The sequence below is a fragment of the Zingiber officinale genome, chromosome 9A (assembly GCF_018446385.1).
Source record: "Zingiber officinale cultivar Zhangliang chromosome 9A, Zo_v1.1, whole genome shotgun sequence".
NCBI classification, from domain to species: Eukaryota; Viridiplantae; Streptophyta; class Magnoliopsida; order Zingiberales; family Zingiberaceae; genus Zingiber; species Zingiber officinale.
The window spans coordinates 18,148,796-18,171,547 of record NC_056002.1 but is presented as its reverse complement, the minus strand read 5'-3'; the positions used below and the strand labels follow the sequence as shown (position 1 = coordinate 18,171,547).

The 22,752-nt window shown below is 48.8% G+C and overlaps 3 protein-coding genes across 3 annotated transcripts; 1 reads left to right on the top strand and 2 right to left on the bottom strand.

Moving 5' to 3' along the window:
* The first annotated feature begins 615 nt into the window (after positions 1-615).
* Positions 616-1,791, top strand: LOC122020418 (GEM-like protein 7). The gene is made up of 4 exons (XM_042578340.1): positions 616-805; positions 890-958; positions 1,042-1,316; positions 1,399-1,791. The coding sequence occupies exons 1-4, from the start codon at positions 679-681 to the stop codon at positions 1,597-1,599; spliced, it is 672 nt and encodes a 223-aa protein (XP_042434274.1). The 5' UTR covers positions 616-678; the 3' UTR covers positions 1,600-1,791.
* Positions 1,605-2,577, bottom strand: LOC122018671 (snakin-2-like). Its single transcript, XM_042576068.1, has 3 exons — positions 2,429-2,577; positions 2,301-2,340; positions 1,605-2,203 (listed from the first exon to the last, which is right to left on the bottom strand). The coding sequence occupies exons 1-3, from the start codon at positions 2,519-2,521 to the stop codon at positions 2,019-2,021; spliced, it is 318 nt and encodes a 105-aa protein (XP_042432002.1). The 5' UTR covers positions 2,522-2,577; the 3' UTR covers positions 1,605-2,018.
* Positions 2,578-3,028: 451 nt separating this feature from the next.
* On the bottom strand, positions 3,029-4,884 carry LOC122018762 (BTB/POZ domain-containing protein At3g19850-like). Its single transcript, XM_042576176.1, has 3 exons — positions 4,741-4,884; positions 3,590-4,663; positions 3,029-3,489 (listed from the first exon to the last, which is right to left on the bottom strand). Exons 1-3 carry the CDS (start codon positions 4,801-4,803, stop codon positions 3,139-3,141), a joined length of 1,488 nt encoding a protein of 495 aa, XP_042432110.1. The 5' UTR covers positions 4,804-4,884; the 3' UTR covers positions 3,029-3,138.
* Positions 4,885-22,752: the final 17,868 nt, after the last annotated feature.

The following is a 22,752-nucleotide window of genomic DNA, read 5'->3' as shown; positions in this document are numbered from 1 at the left end:
CTGAGGGCAAATGACTGATGGTGAGTGTAAGTTAGAACAAGATTGCTACTGACGGGAGTAGAGCTTTTATTGTTGTTATGTCTTTTACATGTGGAAGAATAAGAACAAAAAAAAAAAAAAAAATGAAGGTGGGTGAAATTTAAGAATATTTTGTTCAATTGTTTATAAAACTACAATAAATAAATAAAATTTTCTGAAAAAAACTCTCCTATCCCAACATTCGGTCACTTATTCAAACATTATTTAGAAGATATAATTAAGATTCGACCACTTCCCTTACATCATAAGGGTTGTCTGTCAAACCTTAAACTAATCGCATGCTTATCAAACTCAGATCCCATTCACAAGATTTACTTTCCACATAGATAACTAAAGCAAAGCGCCAACTAAAGGCAACACAACAAGCCGCTGACAGAGATTTGTGTCAGCTAGATTTATAAATGACAAGCACAAAAGAAAGATTTGGTGTCTCCATCCTTTTTAAGCACATGGAGCAAAAGATAGATGATCTAAATCTTTATTATCTTCTAGCTTTATCTGAACACCTTTAGATCTAGTGACGAGGTGAAGACTATGCACCATGAATCAAGATGCATCTTATAAATTAGTCCATTTGGAACAAAGAATAACTCATCTCTTACAGAACCATAGAATTAAAGAGCTTCATCATCTCAACCTATGGAGGTACTAAACAACAGTCGAGTAGTTGGAATTCCACTCAAGAATCTCCAACATGCTTCTTCGACCGATCACAGAAGACTAACTCTCCATTCGGCATCATGTGGCCGTTCGGGATACAAACCAAGTATGCTCCATCTTGTTTCTTGCATCGGTTGCGTCTTAATGAATTTTTACTCTCTTGGTTACTCAAGATGATACTTATCTGCAGGGCATTCTGATTTGGTGGCCAATTGGATGAACAAGTTCAGCAAGAAGGCAGAAAACATTCGCGACCATGGTACTCCTCGACTTAACCTCCTAGTTCAGTTCATGTTATGCAATTCTGTTCTAACATGAGTTTGTTCTTGATGCATATTGCAGTGAATTTAGGAACCAACTTTTCAGAAACTCTCAAGGGAAAGTTCAACCTGGGGGCTAAGATTTTTCAAGCCGGAGGTCTTGAGAGAATCTTTAGGAAAAATTTCTGCATCGAAAAGGGAGAGAAGTTATCAAAGGCCTTCCAGTGCTATTTGTACACCACTGCTGGTCCTATTGCAGGGTTGCTATTCATCTCAAACAAGAAGATAGCATTCCATAGTGACAGATCCCTCAAGCTCACTTCTCCAAAGGGAAACTTGACCAGAGTGCCCTACAAGGTACATGGATTGATCGATAAAATGATGGAACATGCAAGTCATCGATTAAGATGAATACTAACTGAATTGCATCACTGAGCAGGTTTTGATCCCAGTTGGGAGCATCAAGAGAGCCATACAAAGTGAGAACACTGAGAAGCCAAGTCAAAAGTACATCCAAATAGTTACAGTAGATGACTTTGAGTTCTGGTTCATGGGGTTCTTGAGCTACAAGAGATCTTTCAAGCACTTGAAACAAGCAATTTCAGATTCTCAAGTTGGGATTTTGCAGTTGACTCAGTGATCAAATTGTCTGAAATTGTATCTCGGATCCCTTTTTTTTTTTTTTTTTTGTTGGAGTGGTGGAGTGGGAGGTGGAAGTCTTTATGGGACTGAACAGCCTTCCTTCATCTCATTTTGTATAAATAGATGTAGTGGACTGTTATTTCACTCTTTCTGTGAACAAAGCAATTCATGACATGGAAGCATGAATTTGGAAAATTGGATCAATCATGGCAAAAAAAAAAGAGTGAAATTAGAGGGGAAATCGTACAACATATTGACTAAACTCGCAGATACCACTCATTGATATACCAAAGAGAATTTATTCTTTATTGTCTAAACAACATTCAAAACCATCTCATGCTCAATACTCACATGATCAAGTGACGACAGTAGCGGACCAAGGAAACCAATTGAAAAAGTCCTACCAGAAACTACTTATTAAGGGCACTTGAGCTTGCCGGAGGGGGTGGTCATGGAGGCATAGCAAGCACAGGTGATGCGAGTCTCCACTGATGTGCCGGGTGGCACACAGTTACACTTGTTGCAGCACACCCCGCACATCTTCTTGCACATCTTTGGCTTCCACGATTTGCTACAACGCACTGCGCATGCTGCTCCGCAATCTGTATGTTTGTTTGTACACCAAGATACACGACCAAATGAGCTAGAGCTTTCACTATACCATACCATATTTGATTATCAATATTAAAACATATATACCGATAGTAACTCCCAAAACCGATCTCTTCTTCGCTATGATCTACAAATTGCAAACATTATGATTAACATTAGTCTTGAAAACCAATAGAGAAACAAACAAGCAAAAAAAAAAAAAAAATCCTACATACCGAATGATCAATGGAGACTGAGCGGGAATCAACATGATAAAGCCCAAGCATGACAAGTAGAAGACACGCAACGATGGGACTCGAGAGAGCCATGTATTGAAAGACAAGGAGGAAGAGGAACTAGTGAGTGAACTGAAGTTGCTGATCTGATGAGGTGGTGATTTATAGAGGAAACTAGCTAGGAAGAGACCTGCTATAAATTTAAGTCGGTGAGTATATTATTTGAATAACGGAGGCATGCAGCAGCTACCAGGAAGGGGTGCTGGGACAGGATGGCATGTGTTCATGTGGAGTTAGGTTGTATGTGCATGCAGTGGCAATCACAACAGCGAAGACAGTGGCTGTAAATAAAAGGTTAAATTTTAGCTTATATTTTGACCTGTTATTTTGTAGATGTCCTAGACTCAGTACATCACGTGGAGAAGCATTCCAAAGCAGTGTCTGATGTCCTATGCTCACACTCCCATATTACAGATTACTGAAAATAATTCATTCTGTACTTAATAAATCTATCATCACTTTTTACTAAATTTAAGTATTTTATGATGGTTAAGATTTTAATTGTATATCTTTTAATTATGTCACATAAACAACCTGAAAAATCTGAAACTTTACCATTTCATTCAATATCACAACTCAAACCTTACAATTCTTATACAAAATAAAAATGAGAAGAAGCAAAAATAAATATATATATATATATTAGCAATTCAGCAGAGCCTTGGCAGTCCCTTACTACCATGACTTATTGCGCTCCTCCCTTTCATGTTCCTGCACACCTCCATCATCATTCTTTGAAAGCTAAGCCTGAGCTGCTGCTGCTCCTCTTCCTCCTCCTCCTGCTCCTCCTCCTCTGACTCTGAAGAAGCGATGCTTCTCAATTTACAAATACTGCTCCAATTTTCCACCTTGTGTTGCTGGGAGGCCAATGCTTGCACGGCTACCGTCGGCGGAACTCGCCGGCCCTTTGCGAGCTCTTTGCAGGCTTCAAGAGTGAGCTTCTCATAGTTAAGGCATCCACACAACCTCGTTCTCTCCTCGACGGTTAGAGTTGGGTGCGACTGAGTCAATAAATACAGATATCTACTTATTTAAACTTATAAATGAAGAAAACATCTTCTGAAAACAAATGGTGAGACTTATAGAGATTGAACGAATTACCTCAAGAAAGATATCTACTGCTTTATAGACTCCATCAAAGCAGTCCCGGGCAGAATCTGGCAAGCACTCGGCCACCTCCAGAAACTTTGATATCTTTAAATTCTGATCTGGAGAGATCTCAACGATGTACTTGTCGATCAATCTGCCAAGCTTCTTCATCCTCTGCAAGGATGAACCGCCCTCCTCTGAGTTTACAAATGTTCTCACCAATCTCAGAATCAGATTCACATCGTATACACCACTACCACCGTGGCCTGTCACCAGGAGATCATCCAATGTGGCCTGGTCAAGCACCTGCCCTGTCGCCCTCTCCAGCTTCCCCTTGCATTCCCTGCTGAGCCCTAGCCCTGTCAGCACCCTCATCACCCTGAACAACCCTCTGCATGAAAAGGCTGCCGCTCCCACCACCGCCACACCATGGACTGCGGTGTCTGCCAGGCCACTGTGCTTCTCTCTGCAGCACGGCTTCTGCGCCGCCGTCTTCAGATAATGCAGAAGAAACCTGGTCAGAAGAAGGTTCTTGTTGTCGGCGCCGTAAGCCCCAAGAGCCTTCATGATCTTCTCCACCGTGCCCGGGGCCAACACAGTGAGGTCATCAAACCACCACTCCCAGTTGAAAGCAGAGGCGTCAGGGGAGGAGGAGGCAGAGGAAGGAAATGACACTGAGGAAATCAATGCGTTCTCCGAATTGGATGCTATCTTAGCAAGCAAGGTCGATATGAGCTTCTGGAGCAGGCCACAGGAGTCGGCGGCATGGAAGAAGAGCTCACAGCTCTTCAAGGCCGTGATGATGTCGTTCCATGCACAGTCGAAGAGGCCGTCCAAGAAGGCCTCAGTCTGGCGCACGAGGTTGCCGTCGACCATCTCTTCGGTCATTTCGAGAAGAATTGCGGAGCTGTGGAGGAGACCGACGTTGGAGGGGTTAATGTCAATGCTTCCATTGTTGTAACAGAAGCAGGAGACCAGCTCAAAGCCACGGGGGCCTCCCGGGAACTCCATTATCCGTAGTCCCAGGCCCTTCGGTAGGCTCCTCACCGTTCTCTTCAGTCTGCCTGAGAATGTACAGAGGACTTTCTGCAACAAAGTAGATCAGTTAATTACCAATGAGTCAGATGGCTTGGCTTAGCTTGAAATTCGGGTGGAAAAAGTACCTGATGGAGGAAGAAGACGTGCCTGCCATCGATGTGAACCTTGAGGTCACAGAGTTCATGCATTGCGGATTTGCTGGTGGAAGTTGAGTGTGCAAAAGGGAGGGCAGGCAACACTTTGAGGAAGGAGGGTCGATGTCTCTTAGATTACAGCTGTTTGATGGATACGTATGATTGTCACATGTACATGTATATTAATATAGTTAGTTTAGTTAGATCAGTTCACAAGCGACTGTAGATTCCAAAAAAGAAATATATATATGCATAGAGCAGTAAAATCCTAGCCCTAACTTCGTAGTGGAAACTTGTCTGGATTTTGTCTGACGCTGGTGGAGGAGCTCAGGATGTCAAGTAGTCCGTAAAATATAGCAATCCCTATGGTGGCCCGTGTCACCTAGGACATGTGGATTCGAGGACCTAGTGTTTTCTTCGTATGGATTCGAGGACCTGGTGGTTTTTTTTTTTGTTTTCTTTTTTTTTTCATCCAGTTACTGGTCAAATAAATCAGAAACTATGACAGAAGTCCATTCCAGCCCTCATCGTTTTTAAATTTGATCCGGCGGTTAGAACAGGGAACCCCTATTTTGAGGGGTCAATGCCACATGGAGGTCAAAAGGTCAGGTGGTCCGTCGAAGAAGGGTGAGCCGACCGGACTCATGAGAAGAGGGCAAGCCGATCGGTCTGCCAGTAAACATCTGATAGTAAAAGGCGCCCTGAAAGGGATCGGGGTTCCGACGCTCAATGGAACAGTAGCAAAGAGCCGAGCGGAAGGCCTAAGAGAAGGTGATGTACTGCTAACAGTTCTTACATAGCACCCTACCGAAGTTCTCCCCAGCATATCGCTGCAAACGGCAGTCCGGACGTAAGGAGAGTGCCGCCCGGACTGCGCATGAGAGGAGATCCGTCCGGCCGGCGCGTGAACTCCCCGTTCAGCCGGACGGACAAACGTCCCGACCAACGGTGGGTAAAGGAGAACAAGAACATCCTCTGACAGCCGTCAAGTCCTATGGCTAGGCTATACTCCAAGTCTGACAACGAGGTGTTCTGCTGTCCCATCGAATACGTGATTGGACTGTAGCAGTATGACGTCAGGTAAGCATTCTGACAAACACATACCGAGGCATGGGTTGCGGGCACGTACACGCCTCGGTGGGCGTGTAGAAGCTCTTTCACCGCTCTATATAAAGAGCCGCAGACTTCGCCGGAGGTACGCGTTTCAAGGCCTTTGGAGCTATTTTTTCCACCATCTGCTTGCCTGACTTGAGCGTCAGAGGGTCGCCGCCGGGAATCCCTTCCCGGCCCGACTTCTGTGCAGGTTCGCCGGAGCTTTGTGCCGCAGTCGAAGATCCACGCCAGCAGCCGGAAGCGCCATGTGCCCAGCGTCCGTTGATTCGGCATTCGGACATGATCAATTTGGCGTCGTCTGTGGGAACGCGCCTGCATCCGAGTGGAAGAGATGGACGAAGCTGGACGACCACACACAGTGACACTCTCTCGAGAGGGATTGGACGCTCTAATCAAGGCAAGAGCAGCTAAGCCCGTGGAGCAGCAGAAACAAAAAGCGCAAGCCGAACGCCTCGAGCAACAGGCGACGGCAGCATCATTAGGCCGAGCGGAAGTACATCTCCGACCGGAAAATATCTCAACATGTGGCCAAGATAAAGGTCCGGTCGGCAGTCAAGGGGAAGCACCACTTGCCCAAGGGCATTACAGGTCGGCAACCTAGTATGGAAAAAGGCAAAGCCGATGGGAAGAGATGGGCAAGTTGAAGACTCCTTGAGCGGGCCCCTCCAAAGTCATCGAGAAGCTCCGCTCGGGTTCCCATTATTTGGAACGCAAAGACGGGCGACTCGGAAAATTCTGCCATTCTCATGGCCTTGATGGGTTTCGATGAGTACATCGTATCCTCACTCCACGGGTATTCGGGAGTCGAGAAACTGAATTAGATCCTCTGCTGGTCGGCAGGTTAGTTTTCCAGCTGTATTTTATTTCGGTCATAGAATTTCAGTTCCTCAATGACGAAGGCCCCGAGCCATTCGGCTGGAGGTAAATTATCCGAGCCAAGCGCTCGATGACGAAGGCTCCAAGCCGTTCGGCCGGAGGATAATTAGCCGAGCCAAGCGCTCGATGATGAAGGCCCCGAGCCGTTCGGCCGGAGATAAATTATCCGAGCCAAGCGCTCGATAACGAAGGCCCCGAGCCATTCGGCCGGAGGTTAATTAGCCGAGTCATAGGCTCGATAACGAAGGCCCCGAGCCGTTCGGCCGGAGGTAAATTATCCGAGCCAAGCGCTCGATGATGAAGGCCCCGAGTCGTTCGGCCGGAGGTAAATTATCCGAGCCAAGCGCTCGATAACAAAGGCCCCGAGCCATTCGGCCGGAGATTAATTAGCCGAGCCACAGGCTCGATAACGAAGGCCCCGAGCCGTTCGGCCGGAGGTAGATTATCCGAGCAAAGCGCTCGATGACGAAGGCCCCGAGCCGTTCGGCCGGAGGTTAATTAGACGAGCCATAGGCTCGATAGCGAAGGCCCCGCGCCATTCGGCCGGAGGTTAATTAGCCGAGCCAAGCGCTCGATGATGAAGGCCCCGAGCCGTTCGGCCGGAGGTTAATTAGCCGAGCCAAGCGCTCGATGACGAAGGCCCTGAGCCGTTCGGCCGGAGGTAAATTATCCGAGCCAAGCGCTCGATGATGAAGGCCCCGAGCCGTTCGGCCGGAGGTAAATTATCCGAGCCAAGCGCTCAATAACGAAGGCCCCGAGCAGTTCGGCCGGAGGTAAATTAGCCGAGCCATAGGCTCGATAGCGAAGGCCCCGCGCCATTCGGCCAGAGGCTAATTAGCCGAGCCAAGCGCTCGATGATGAAGGCCCCGGGCCATTCGGCTGTAGGTAAATTATCCGAGCCAAGCGCTCGATGACGAAGGCCCCGAGCCGTTCGGCCGGGAGGATTATATACGAGCCCGTGGCTGCCACAGGCTCAATGGTGAAGACCCCCGAGCCGTTCGGCCGGGAGGATTATATACGAGCCCGTGGCTGCCACGGGCTCGATGGTGAAGACCCCCGAGCCGGTCGGCTGGGTTTTGAATTAGCCCTCAGGGCCGTCTAGCCCAGACGTTAAACCGTAGAGACGAGCCGACGTCTATAAACGTCCGAGCGGAAGACCGTCGAGCTCCGACGTTAAATATCGAGAGACGAGCCGGCGTCTATAAACTCCCGAGCGGAAGGTCGTCGAGCTCCGACGTTAAATATCGAGAGACGAGCCGGCGTCTATAAACGTCCGAGCGGAAGACCGTCGAGCTCCGACGTTAAATATCGAGAGACGAGCCGGCGTCTATAAACGTCCGAGCGGAAGTCCGTCGAGCTCCGACGTTAAATATCGAGAGACGAGCCGGCGTCTATAAACGTCCGAGCGGAAGGCCGTCGAGCTCCGACGTTAAATATCGAGAGACGAGCCGGCGTCTATAAACGTCCGAGCGGAAGACCGTCTAGCCCAGACGTTAAACCGTAGAGACGAGCCGGCGTCTATAAACGTCCGAGCGGAAGACCGTCGAGCTCCGACGTTAAATATCGAGAGACGATCCGGCGTCTATAAACGTCCGAGCGGAAGACCGTCGAGCTCCGACGTTAAATATCGAGAGACGAGCCGGCGTCTATAAACGTCCGAGCGGAAGACCGTCGAGCTCCGACGTTAAATATCGAGAGACGAGCCGGCGTCTATAAGCGTCCGAGCGGAAGACCGTCGAGCTCCGACGTTAAATATCGAGAGACGAGCCGGCGTCTATAAACCCTCCGAGCGGAAGACCGTCGAGCTCCGACGTTAAATATCGAGACGAGCCGGCGTCTATAAACCCTCCGAGCGGAAGACCGTCGAGCTCCGACGTTAAATATCGAGAGACGAGCCGGCGTCTATAAACCCTCCGAGCGGAAGGCCGTCGAGCTCCGACGTTAAATATCGAGAGACGAGCCGGCGTCTATAAACGTCCGAGCGGAAGACCGTCGAGCTCCGACGTTAAATAACGAGGGACGAGCCGGCGTCTATAAACCCTCCAAGCGGAAGACCGTCGAGCTCCGACGTTAAATATCGAGAGACGAGCCGGCGTCTATAAACGTCCGAGCGGAAGACCGTGGAGCTCCGACGTTAAATATCGAGAGACGAGCCGGCGTCTATAAACGTCCGAGCGGAAGACCGTCGAGCTCCGACGTTAAATATCGAGAGACGAGCCGGCGTCTATAAACCCGCCGAGCGGAAGACCGTCGAGCTCCGACATTAAATATCGAGAGACGAGCCGGCGTCTATAAACCCTCCGAGCGGAAGACCGTCGAGCTCCGACGTTAAATATCGAGAGACGAGCCGGCGTCTATAAACGTCCGAGCGGAAGACCGTCGAGCTCCGACGTTAAATATCGAGAGACGAGCCGGCGTCTATAAACGTCCGAGCGGAAGACCGTCGAGCTCCGACGTTAAATATCGAGAGACGAGCCGGCGTCTATAAACTCGCCGAGCGTAAGTCCGTCGAGCCCCGACGGTAAAAATCGACGTTAAAAGGCGGGCAACCGGAGCCAATAAAGCCGCAGGACGGGTAGCTCTCTGCGTGGTCCTACTCGGTTGTAAAGGCCGACCTCAGATCGGGCGTGCTGATGAGGCAAGAATAAAGAGAGAGTGGGGCCGAGCGGTTCATTTATCAAATGTACTTGGAAGGGAATACAAGGCACGGGCAAGACACCGCCGAATGGATGTGCATCCCTAAGCCTGGCCGAGTGGACTAATGCAGCGGCCGTTACTCAGTCTGACCGGCAGTCCAGTCAGTCAGACTTCGCCTCCTTCGACTAGACTTGAGGGGGAGGCAAGTGATCCGGCGGTTAGAACAGGGGACCCCTATTTTGAGGGGTCAACGCCACGTGGAGGTCAAAAGGCCAGGTGGTCCGTCGAAGAAGGGTGAGCCGACCGGACTCATGAGAAAAGGGCAAGCCGATCGGTCTGCCAGTAAACATCTGATAGTAAAAGGCGCCCTGACAGGGATCGGGGTTCCGACGCTCAATGGAACAGTAGCAAAGAGCCGAGCGGAAGGCCTAAGAGAAGGTGATGTACTGCTAACAGTTCTTACATAGCACCCTACCGAAGTTCTCCCCAGCATATCGCTGCAAACGGCAGTCCGGACGTAAGGAGAGTGCCGCCCGGACTGCGCATGAGAGGAGATCCGTCCGGCCGGCGCGTGAACTCCCCGTTCAGCCGGACGGACAGACGTCCCGACCAACGGTGGGTAAAGGAGAACAAGAACATCCTCTGACAGCCGTCAAGTCCTATGGCTAGGCCATACTCCAAGTCTGACAACGAGGTGTTCTGCTGTCCCATCGAATACGTGATTGGACTGTAGCAGTATGACGTCAGGTAAGCATTCTGACAAACACATACCGAGGCATGGGCTGCGGACACGTACACGCCTCGGTGGGCGTGTAGAAGCTCTTTCACCACTCTATATAAAGAGCCGCAGACTTCGCCGAAGGTACGCGTTTCAAGGCCTTTGGAGCTATTTTTTCCACCATCTGCTTGCCTGACTTGAGCGTCGGAGGGTCGCCGCCGAGAATCCTTTCCCGGCCCGACTTCTGTGCAGGTTCGCCGGAGCTTTGTGCCGCAGTCGAAGATCCACGCCAGCAGCCGGAAGCGCCACGTGCCCAGCGTCCGTTGATTCGGCATTCGGATAGGATCAAAATTTATGATTCTACTAAAAGTTTTTTTTTATAATATATTGCAGTAAGTTTAAATTTTAAATGATTCTGATGCGGTTATGACAAGGGGCTCCATCCTATCGTCACAATGGAAGGTAAAAAGATCAAAGTTAAGATGGTCAATGGATGGACGGTGTTGGTTGGTCAGGCGAATCATACTTCGACCAGGGATTAGGCACCAATCTACCAACACAAGGAATAATCAAACCGACGCTTAAGGGACACGCAGAATTAGAGTCAAACAGCTCCTCTGCTCGGCCTAGCAGTAGACTCGACACCAGCCAAGTACATGGATAATAAACTGTCCACCGAGCAGTTATCTCGCTCGATCGAGCAATAGAGCAGGTGTACAGTGCGCTTCCGGCCGAGCGACCATCTCGCTCGGTCCAGCAACGGACAACACTCGGACAGGGGACTTTCAACCGAGCGGATATCTCGCTCAACGCGACAACAAACAGCGCAGGGATAGCTGAATTCCGACCGAGCGGCCATTTCGCTCGGTCAAGCAACAGACACAGTAGGATATCCTCGAACATCCTTTTGGGAGCTAATGCCGCTGACAGACAGCGTGGTCAGACAAAAGATCGTATGACAGAAGTTTCTACTATCACTTCAGAGATATGCTCGTCATGGTGGAGGTCAAAGTCAAGATGATCAACGGGTGGATGGTATTGGCTGGTCAGGCAAATCATACTCCAACCAAGGATTAGGCACCAACCCACCGACACAAGGAATAATCAAACCGACGCTCAAGGGACACACAGAATCTAGGCCGAACGGCTCCTCCACTCGGCCTAGCAGCGGACTCGACACCAACCGAGCACGTGGACAGTAAACTGCCCGCCGAGCGACTATCCCGCTCGGCCGAGCAATAGAGCAAGTGTACAGTGGGCTTCCGACCGAGAGGCCATCCCGCTCGGTCCAGCAACGAATGACACTCGAACAAGGGACTTTCAGCCAAGTGGCTATCCGGCTCGGCACGACAGCAGACAGCGCAGGGATAGCAAATTCCGGTCGGGCGGCCATTTTGCTCGGTCAAGCAACAGACACAGTAGGATATCCTCGGACATCCTTTTGGGAGCTAGTGTCGCTGACAGGCGGCATGGTCAGACAAAAGATCGTATGACAGAAGCTTCCACTATCACTTCAGAGATATGCTCGGCCCGTTAAGGTACTGTGTCAAAAATACTTTATTGACACGTCTTTTCAGAGAAACTTTGAGATATGTGCTCGCCTGGGGAAGTGTGCACGCGCGCTTCCGGAGCTCTATATAAAGGGGATCTAAGCATCGATGGGGGTATGCTTTATACGCGATTTCTACTGTTGCACTACAGTTCTCTTTTCTTCTTCTTGCTTCGCCGGAAGCTGACTTGAGCGTCGGAGGGCCATCGTCGGGGACCCCTTCCTTGGCTCGGCACTGACGCTGCTTGTGTTGTAGGCGAGAGCGAAGTCCACCAGAGGTTAGCAGGAGCGTCACGCCCCCAACATTCATCCCTTTGACTTTCGGACAAGATCATATTCAGCGCCATCTGTGAGAACGTCACCTAAATCCGAGCCAAGAAGATGGAAGACGTTGGACGACTAACCACCATGACGCTCACTCAGGAGGAGCTGGAGATGCTCGTGCAAGAACGAGTTGCAAAGATGATAGAGAAACAACAAAAGCGCTAGCCGATCGGCTAGCACCGTAGCCTGCAACATCGGCGACTGATAAGCGAGCGGGGCAAGAAGATCGAGCGGAGCAACTCTCCTTATGGGGGCAAAACCGAAGGCCGACCGGCCCCCAAGGGGAAGCGCCGCTAGCGCTGATCCCCTTCCATCGAGCCCTGTTCCAAACCCTATCGGAGATAGCCCAAGCGCATCAGGAGTGGGGATCATCTTCAAACGATGCGCCCGTTCGGGATGCGCGGAAATGTAAAGCACCCCGAAATGTCGTGTCTCCCGAACGGATCAATAGGCAGTTCTCAGAGGAGATCCTACAAGACCATCTGCCCCGATACTACACCCTGTTGGCGATTGAGACGTATAACGGGTCGGCCGACCCAGATGATCATCTGGATTGGTTCGACAATGAAGCTACGCTGCACCAGTACACGGACGGAGTGAAGTGCAGAGTATTTCTCATGACTCTCTCCAGATCGGCTCAGCGCTGGTTCAGAAGACTGCTAGACGGCTCAATACAAAGTTTCAAGGATTTCCGAGCCACGTTCCAGCTTCACTTCGCCAGCAATCGTCGCTACCAGAAGACAAGCGTCAACCTCTTCTTCTTGAAGAAAGAGCCCAAGGAAGCGCTCCGAGCATACATTCAGCGCTTCAATCAAGTGGTCATGGACATCCCCTCGGTCTTGTCTGAGACCATGATGAACGCCTTCATCCAGGAGCTCATCGAGGGAGATTTCTTTCGGTCACTCATCCGGAAGCCGCCCAGGGACTTCGACCACATGTTCAAGAAGACCAATAAATACATCAATATGGAAGAAGCACAGGCGGCCAGAAGAAAGGAGGCGTTGACCGAGAATATGGTACCAACTGAGTGCCGATCGACGAGTAGCCATCCGCCGCCCAAGGGACTGAGGGATGAAGGAGCACGACCGCACCAGGAGACCAGGGCACATGTCGTACAATATGTGGCGTCCGGTCGGACTAAGGTGTCGAAGGGCAAGATATGGACTCCTATGTTTTGTTCATTCCACCAATCGGCGATGCACAACACAAGGGATTGCCAGGGACTGACACCGATTGTCAACCGACTGACTCCAAGAGGGTACCACCGTCGATCACCTTCGCCCTATCGACGACCACGGTACAGATCTGCTGAGCGTCGGGACGACAGAAGGGAGCTCGAACGCCATCACCATCACCAGCAGTGGAGGGAAGACACTGATCCGTCCCAGGCCCCAGCCGAGCGAGACAGACCATCCGCTCAGGAAGAGGAAAATAGGAGTAATGCTTCTCGAGGAGAGATAGGCATGATAGCTGGTGGACCGACCGGCGGCGACTCCAACCGAGCCAGGAAGACCTACGCTCGGTGGTTGGAGATCCACGCCGTGGGGTGCAGCAAGGAGAAAGCCGAAGAGTCTCAGATCATCTTCGGCCCCAGCGATCTGGAAGGTGTCGAGATCCCTCATGATGATACTTTGATCATCCGAGTGGTGATCACCAACTACACCATTCACCAGACCTTTGTCGACACAGGAAGTTCGGTGAACATCATTTTTAAGAAGGCGTTTGATCAGCTGCAGATCGATCGAAGACAGCTGCTGCCCATGGCGACCCCGCTCTACGGATTCACAGGTAATGAAGTTTTGCCGATCGGCCAAGCAAGGTTGGCCATCTCGCTGGGAGAAGAGTTATTTATTGAGGAGGACTCGAACCACCAACTTTATAGTGGTATACACACCGTCGGCCTACAATGTCATCTTGGGCCAACCAGCCATCAACGAATTTTAGGCGGTAGTATCAACTTACTACCAGAAGATAAAGTTCCCAATGGATGACCAGGTGGGCGAGATCAAGGGCAATCAACTGGTCGCTCGACGTTTCTATGTGGAGATGGTCAAGACTGAGGCCAAGGCCGCTAGGAAGACTCCACGGCTAGAGGTAAATGCTATCACTGAAAAACCTTCCACTTTAGTATATGAAGAAAAAGAGGAGGTTTAGATCCACCCAAGTCGGTCAGGAGCCACGACCTTCATCACTGTCGACCTGGAGGAGAGGAAGAAGGTAGAGCTGATCGCCTGCCTCAGACAAAATCACGATGTGTTCACCTAGTTGACACATGAGTTGGCTCAGCACGAGCGTGGCTCAGCACAAGCGGCACGTCCGACCGGACGCTCGGCCGGTCAAACAAAGGAAAAGGGATTTCAGTACGGAGCAGAATATGGTCATCCAGGTGGAAAAAGAAAAACTACTGGAAGCCGGGCATATCGGGGGAAATCCAACTCCCGAGCTGGCTAGCTAATGTTGTGCTAGTCTCCAAGCGGGACAACAAATGGCGGGTCTACATTGACTTCCGCAATCTAAACAAGATGTGCCCGAAGGACTTCTATCCGCTGCCCAGGATAGATCAAATGGTGGACTCGACTACAGACTACGAGCTCATCTGCATGCTCGACGCATATCAAGGCTACAACCAAGTGTCGCTCACTCGGAAAGACCAAGAGAAGGTCAGCTTCATTATGGTCGACGGAACATATTGCTATAACGTCATGTCGTTCAGACTCAAGAACGTCGGAGCCACCTACCAGAGGTTGATGAACAAAGTATTCTGACGACAGATCGACCGTAATGTGGAGGTATATGTCGATGACATACTGATTAAATACCTCCGAGCTGCTGACCTATGCGTAGATATTAACGAGACTTGCCGGACGCTAAGGACATACGAAATAAAGCTGAACCCGAGCAAGTGTCTGTTTGGCACGAAGAGCAGACGGTTCCTGGGCTACATCGTAACCGAGCGGGGCATCGAAGCTAATCCAAGCAAGGTCCAAGGTTTGCGGAACATGCCTCTACCTCAGAACTTGAAGGAAGCTCAAAGGCTGACCGGTCGGATCACGACGTTGTCCAGATTTATATTCAAGTCATCGAATCGAAGCCTATCGTTCTTCAAGGTGCTTCGTCAAGCCACGAAATTCCAATGGGACGCCGAGTGCGACCAGGTGCTGGAGGAGCTGAAGGAATATCTGAACTCACTGCCTGTATTAGCCAAACCATTTATGGGTGAGCCGCTCTGGATCTACTTGTCATCTAATAAGCAGGCGGTCGAGTCAACCCTAGTTAAGTAGAACGGCTAAGAGCAGCAGCCTGTGATTTTTTGAGCCACCTATTAAAAGATGCTGAGTCTCGCTACACTGGTCTCGAAAATTTATCTTGTACATTGGTACTCACCGTGTAGAGGCTTCGCCCGTACTTCCTAGCACACTCAATAATAGTGATGACTAACAGCTCTTTGGGGAGGGTTCTCCTCAATCTGAAGGCGTCCGGACGGCTGATTAAGTGGACAACAGAACTCAGTGAGTTCGACATTCAGTATTAACCCCGATCGACGATCAAGGTTCAGGCCTTGGCAGATTTTGTCACAGAGGTCCAGAGCGATGAGTCGACATCAACATGAAAGATATATGTGGATGGCTCATCTACTCGGTAAGATAACGGGATCGATATATTGCTTATCTCACCACGGGAGGACCGGATGCAGCTGTCCGTTCGGCTAGACTACTGAACCACTAACAACGAAGCAAAGTACGAAGCGCTGATAGCCGGCCTACAAGTCGCTCGGCACGTAGGAGCAGTTAAAGTCCTCATCCACTCGGACTTCTAACTCGCCGACCAGCAGCTAACCGAGATATTTGAGATAAGCAACACACGGCTAAGACTCTATGCAGAGGATTTTAAGAAACTGAAAGCCTACTTCCAGGAGGTCGTTATCTAGAAGATCCCTCGATCGGAGAACCAGGCAGCGGATGAGTTAGCAAAGCTAGCCAGTTCGTTAGCACTGATCATCAAAGGTCAGCCGATCGAGCAAGTCTCACTAGTGGTGTACATCGACCGGATGGAGGGAATAACTTTCCTGAATGACTGGAGGGCATCCCTGATAGAGTTCTTGCGGTCAGAAGCTACACCAGTCGAACCGAAGGAAGCTCGTTTACTGAAAAGAGGATCGGACGGTTCATTTTGATCTGCGACCAGCTCTATAAGAGAGCCTTCTCTCGGCCCTCCTCAAGTGTGTCGGATCGAAGGACATCGACAACATCCTGAAGGAGGTGCACCAAAACTCGTGCGGAGGTCACCCGAGCGGTCGAGCGCTAGCCGGTAAGATACTCCTGGCCGGATATTTCTGGCCAACACTCCAGAAGGATGCCGCTTAGGCGGTGGCCACCTGCTTGTCCTGCCAAAAGTATCACAATATGCTACACTACCAGAGGAAATGAAAACTTCCACTGTATCATGCCCGTTCGACCAATGGGGCATGGACATCGTCAGGTCTTTCCCCATGGCGATCGGTCAGTGGAAGTTTCTACTCGTTGCAGTGGGCTACTTCTCGAAGTGGGTAGAAGCCGAGCCTCTTGTAAGAATCACTGAGCAGATGGTCACCAAATTTATTTGGCAGAACATTATTTGCCGGTTCGGAATGTTGAAGAAATCCCAATGGTCCGTGCGACCATGTGTTTTGGTGTTTGGGCAAAGGGTTTAAGTTAGTTTCACCCTTGTATTTGATATGTGTATTTGAGTTGTGCATGTTTACAAGATACTGTTGGTGCAATATCCCTCAGGTCAAGGTTGACCTGGTTGACCAAGCTTGAGTCTTGGTTTGGGTTTCAATGTTTGACAATACAAGACTTCGATGATATGGACAAGTGTAGGTGCAGTTGTTCATTTGGGGAGATTGTTTAGAGCAATTCCCCTCTGATTAGGATCTGATCAGGTTGATTGAAGAAGAGTCAAGTAGGTCAAGGTTAACTGGATACTTGACTGTGAACGTCCTAGTGAGTGAAGCTAGGCAGATGGAAAATCCTGGTGAGTGGAGCCAGGTGAAAGTCCTAGTGAGTGAAGCTAGGCAGATGGAAAATCCTGGTGAGTGAAGCTAGGTGAAAGACCTAGTGAGTGAATCTAGGCAGAAGAAAATCCTAGTGAGTGAAGCTAGGTGAAAGACTTGGTGAGTGAAGCCAGGCAGAAGTGAAAATCCTAGTGAGTGAAGCTAGGTGAAAGACCTGGTGAGTGAAGCCAGGCAGAAGAGAAGTCCTAGTGAGTGAAGCTAGGCAGAAGGGAAGTCCTGGTGAGTGAATCCCGGCACGGGGAAATCCAGATGGGTCAAGGTTGACCAGACATCTGGTGAAAAGTCCAAGTAGGTCAAGGGAGTGACCGGATACTTGGCACGATGAGGAAAAGTCCAAGTAGGTCAAGGGAGTGACCGGATACTTGGAACGATGAGGAAAAGTCCAAGTAGGTCAAGGGAGTGACCGGATACTTGGCACGATAGAGAAAAGTCCAAGTGGGTCAAAGGGATTGACCAGACACTTGGTGAGAGAGTCCTAGCTGGTCAAGGGTGACCGGATGCTAGGTTTTATGTACCAACAAGTCATGGTTGACTGGATGTCGGTTTAGGGGGCTTTGGACTTATTTTTGGGCAAAAATCAAGATCTGGATTGATCAGCCGATTGATCCAGCAGATCTGGATCGATCAGCCGATCGATTGGATCATGCCCAATCGATCAGCTGATCGATCGGGTGAGTCCCCATGAACAGAACCCCTTTGGATCGATCCATGGATCGATCCAGAGGTCCAAATCGATCAGTGGATCGATTGGGAGCTGTTGTTTGTGCGCGATAAGCCCTGGATCGATCAGTCGATCGATCCAGGCTATTCCAGAGAGCACAAAGGCACTCTGGATCGATCGGTTGATCGATCCAAAGCCTCCCCGATCGATTGGGAGCAATCCAATCGATCGGGATCCGACCGTTAGCGTCGATTTAAGCCGCAGGTGTTCGTTTCCTTCAGGATTGCTCGCACCATTCACTCCCGATACTCTCCAGCAACTCCATAGCTCTCTCCAAGCTCCAGATCGCCAGTTCTTGAAGATTCTTGGAGGCTCTTCCAAGTCAAGAGGCGGATCAAAAGCAAGAAGAAGAAGTTAGGGTTAGAGTTTTTATTGTACATCTTGTAAGCTTTTGCTTATCTTGTATTTCCCTTTCTTCTTCTTGTATTGAGAGTGTTGTAGGGCTTCTCCGCCTTTGGTAGTTACCATAAAGGAGTGTTATTCATAGTCGAGGGTGCGTGAGTAGGTGTGGATCCTTGGACTAGTCACCTCTTGTGAGGTGGATACCAAGTAAACCATCCTTGTTAGCGTTGTGTGAGTTTGTTTCTTGTATATTTCCGCTGCACATCTTTGAAGAAACAAGCAACGAAGAACACGAAGCGCGCGACGAGCTATTCACCCCCCTGTTGGTTGCTACTCGGAAAGCCTAGAGGTTCTACTGTACAAAAATATTGTACAAAGGTCTGAACCTTTCCTAGCTACCATGTGTTCTTTTAAATTAAATTTTGGATCGCCTGCGGAACTTAACACGTTTGATCCAAAACTTAATCTATTTGTTCTTTTAGGTTTGGACTTGGATCTCCTGCGGAACTTAACACGTTCGACCCAAATCACCTTAAGTTATTAATGTTAGGACCAAAAGTAGCTAGAGGGGGGGTGAATAGCTCGTCGCGTTCGCTCGTTGCTCGGCGTTGCTTGTTCCTTCAAAGATGTGCAGCGGAAAATACAGAAACAAACACACAACGCTAACACGGTTGGTTTTACTTGGTATCCACCTCACAAGAGGTGACTAATCCAAGGATCCACACCAACACACACACCCTCCACTATGAAAACACTCCTTTTCGGTAACTACCGAGGGCGGAGAAGCCCTACAAGACTCTCAGTACAAGAAGAAAGGAAAGGGAAACAAAATACAAGCGCAAAGCTTACAATGAGTACAGAAAACCCTAACCCTAGCTTCTCTTCTTGCCTTTGATCCGCCTCTTGACTTGGAAAGCTTCCAAGATCCTTCAAGAACCGGCGATCTGATCTTTGAGAGCGATGTGGAGGAGCTGGCGAGTAATCTGGAGTTAATCGGAGAAGCGATGCCGCAGCCATCACACGCACGACGCCAACGGTCGGATCCCGATCGATTCGAATATTCCCAATCGATCGGGAGGCTTTGGATCGATCCACGGATCGATCCGGAGCGCCTGCGATAAGCGCTGGATCGATCCACGGATCGATCCAACGCTTATCGCGCAAAGCACCCCAATCGATCCACGATCGATTGGACCTCGGATCGATCCACGGATCGATCCGGAGGCTCTCATTGGGACAGTCGGATCGATCCACCGATCGATTCAGAGCCCGGATCGATCCATCGATCGATCCAACACTTGATTTTTGTCCAAAACCAAGTCCCAAACCTCCTAAACCAACATCCGGTCAACCTTGACCTGTTGGTATGTCATGCCCAGCATCTAGTCACTCCCTTGACCTGCTAGGACTCCCTTACCAAGTGTCCCGTCAATCCCTTTAACTTGGACTTTTCTCTCTGCCAAGTATCCGGTCAATCCTTCGACCTACTTGGACTTTTCTTTCATGCCAAGTATCCAACAATCCTTTGACCTACTTGGACTTCCCAAACACCGGATGTCCGATCATCCTTGATCCATTTGGATTTTCCTTGCCTGGCTTCACTCACCGGGACTTTCACCTAGCTTCACTCACTAGGGTTTTCCATCCGCCAGCTTCACTCACTAGGACTTTCACCGGCTTCACTCACCAGATTTCCATCCGCCTAGCTTCACTCACTAGGACTTTCACCGGCTTCACTCACCAGATTTCCATCCGCCTAGCTTCACTCACTAGGACTTCCTTCCGCCTAGCTTCACCACTAGGACTTCCTTTTGCCCGGCTTCACTCACCGGACTTTCTCCTAGCTTCACTCACCGGGACTTTCATACTGCCTAGCTTCACTCACTAGGTCTTTCATTTTGCCTAACATCCCAGTTAGGACTTCCCAGTCAAGTATCCAGTCAACCTTGACCTACTTGACTCTTCTTCAATCAATATCTTATTGTCAAACATCTAAACCCAAACCAAGACTCAGCTTGGTTACCTAGGTCAACCTTGACCTGAGGGATATTGCACCAACAATCTCCCCCTTTTTGATGTTTGACAATACCACAATAACACTTACAATCCCATATGTAAGTTAGGCTAATCCCATAGCCTCCTTCTTCATGCCACCAGGTAATGAAAGCATAAATTAAGCTCTTCATTCTCCCCCTAAGAGGGCAAACTCCCTCTAGGTAATGAAAGCCTAACTTACTCCCTTTCATGAGTCCTTTCATTCTCCCCCTATGACCTTCCCATAGGTAATGAAGGCCTAAGCTTAACCATACATTCTCCCCCTATTGGCACACATCAACCCATCGTTGGACACACATCAACCTATGCTCCAATTCTGGGCACACTTCAACAAATCCATTTGTTGAATACTCTCCCCCTGCAGAGTTGCTCATCGTTGTTCACAACATCACTCGTTGTGATCAACACGATAATGAAGGTCCCATACCCTTCATTTATCCTTAACTTCTCCCTCAATGTAGACAACTACCCAACCTTGAGCATTATCTACCACTTGAGTGTCCACTTGAAATAATGAGGATATCCACTCCCCATTTCAAGTTTAAATGCTCAACCTTGAGCAAGTTCACAACAGAAGGTTAACCACCTTCCAAGGTTCATGAAAGATAATTTTCATGTCTTTAAAGAGTCCCTCCCCCTAAAGACATGGTGGTAACTTCTGTCATTGCACCAACAATGACTTGGAATCCCTAACACATTAGGAAACCCAAATTTAGAAGTTTTGAGGTTCAAATATTCAAAATTTGAAACAACCTCAACCTAAACTTCTACTTAGTCTTCGTTAACCAATCCATCCTTGTTTTCAACATGAAAACACCCTTTGTATGTATACAAATGTATTTAAGGGGTTTGGAATGGTTACCTAGACTCAAAGAGGTTCAAAGATGCTGAAATCAAGCCTTCCCAGCCAAAATCAGCAACTTGGATCGATTGGAGTTGGGTTCCAATCGATTGAACCTTTCTGAATCGATCCACTGATCAATTCAGACTTCCTGGATCGATCGGCTGATCGATCCAGCGAGCTTCTGCTCGCGGGAATTGCCTCCATGGATCGATTCAGGAACTCCAATCGATCTATGGATCGATCGGAGCTCTGATAGTTGCTGAAATTCCATTTCAGTCAACTTCAGAAACCCCTAGAAAATTCTACAAAAATTCAAAAATTATGAAATTTCGTGTAGACATTATTTAGGGAATACTTAATCATGGAAAAATAGCTTTCTATGAAAATACATCATATTTTCAAAGATTGACACAAACTTGAAAACTTACAAAAACTTTAGTGTTTTTCTTCAAGTTTGTGTCTAACTATTCAATGGTGATTACTATCAAAAGATAGCCTTCACCAAGGTTTTCCAAAAACATTTTAAAAACATTTTCAAAACCAGTATCCCATCACATTCCTTGGGCTTAATGCACATGACTTGTACATTAGCTTTCCCAATGATGGGAAAACACATAACTATGTGTTTTGATGAACCTAAAACTCAAAAGAATGCACTAAATCAACATCTTGAGTTTTGTTCATCTTCCTAACATCTCACTTGTATCTATTGTGGACAAAACACATACAAGTCATCTTAGAGGTCTTTGTGAGATGTAAAATTTGGTTTTGCCCTATTCTAGGGATCATGCATATCTATCTAGGCATTTTAGAGATATTAGACATCCACCCAGGATGTCACTTGTCAATAAGTGTCGTTAAATGCCATTCGTCCTTAATTACAAGGAATTAAACTTAATGCATGATTATGTTATGGCATACATCAAAAGAAAATATGTTGGATCGAGACTCGCTAGAGGGGGGTGAATAGCGCTCGCGGCTATTTCGTTTGATTATCGGAATCGTAAAGCGTTCGTAGAGTAATTAAAGCAGCGGAAAATGTAAATAAACACAAACACAGAGACACGGTTGTTTACTTCGTTCGGAGCCTAAGGCGACTCCTACTCGAAGGCCCGCGATCCTTGATCGCTTCCGGTGGGCAACAACTATAAGCTCGATAAACGATTACAAGTTGAAGTACAATAAACAACAGTAAATAATTATACCAACGACAAAGAAATGAAGATTCGGAGTTCCTGGTCGTCGGGCACAAGTAGCAGCACTTCGGAACGTCGTTTGGAGCAGCACGTAGCACTTGAATCACTTGGAAGAAGATTGTTTGAAGCTGCTGGTCGAGACCCCTTATAAAGGGGGTTCAAGGCGCCTTATACTGTTCATTAAGGCGCCTTGAACGAGCTGAGTCACCCGCGTGGATCAGCACTGACCTGGTCGAACTCTATCTGGTTCAAGGCGCCTTAAGCCTATCCAAGGCGCCTTCAACCTCCGGTCCAAGGCGCCTTGAACTCCATTCAAGGCGCCTCCAGTATGCCTTGTACCTGAGGCGCCTCAAGCTCCATGGAGGCGCCTCGGATCTGCTCATCCGAGTTCTTCTTTGTGTTTTGGTACCGCAAGTATGTTAATCCAAAATACCGCAACACAAAGTTAACACAAAATAATAGTATGAATATGAAATTATGATAGTCTCTGGACTGTCCGTCCAAAAACCCTAGGTCGACCCGACGCCACTGTTCCCTCTACGGGAACGCGTCCTCACCTACTCCACTCAGAGATT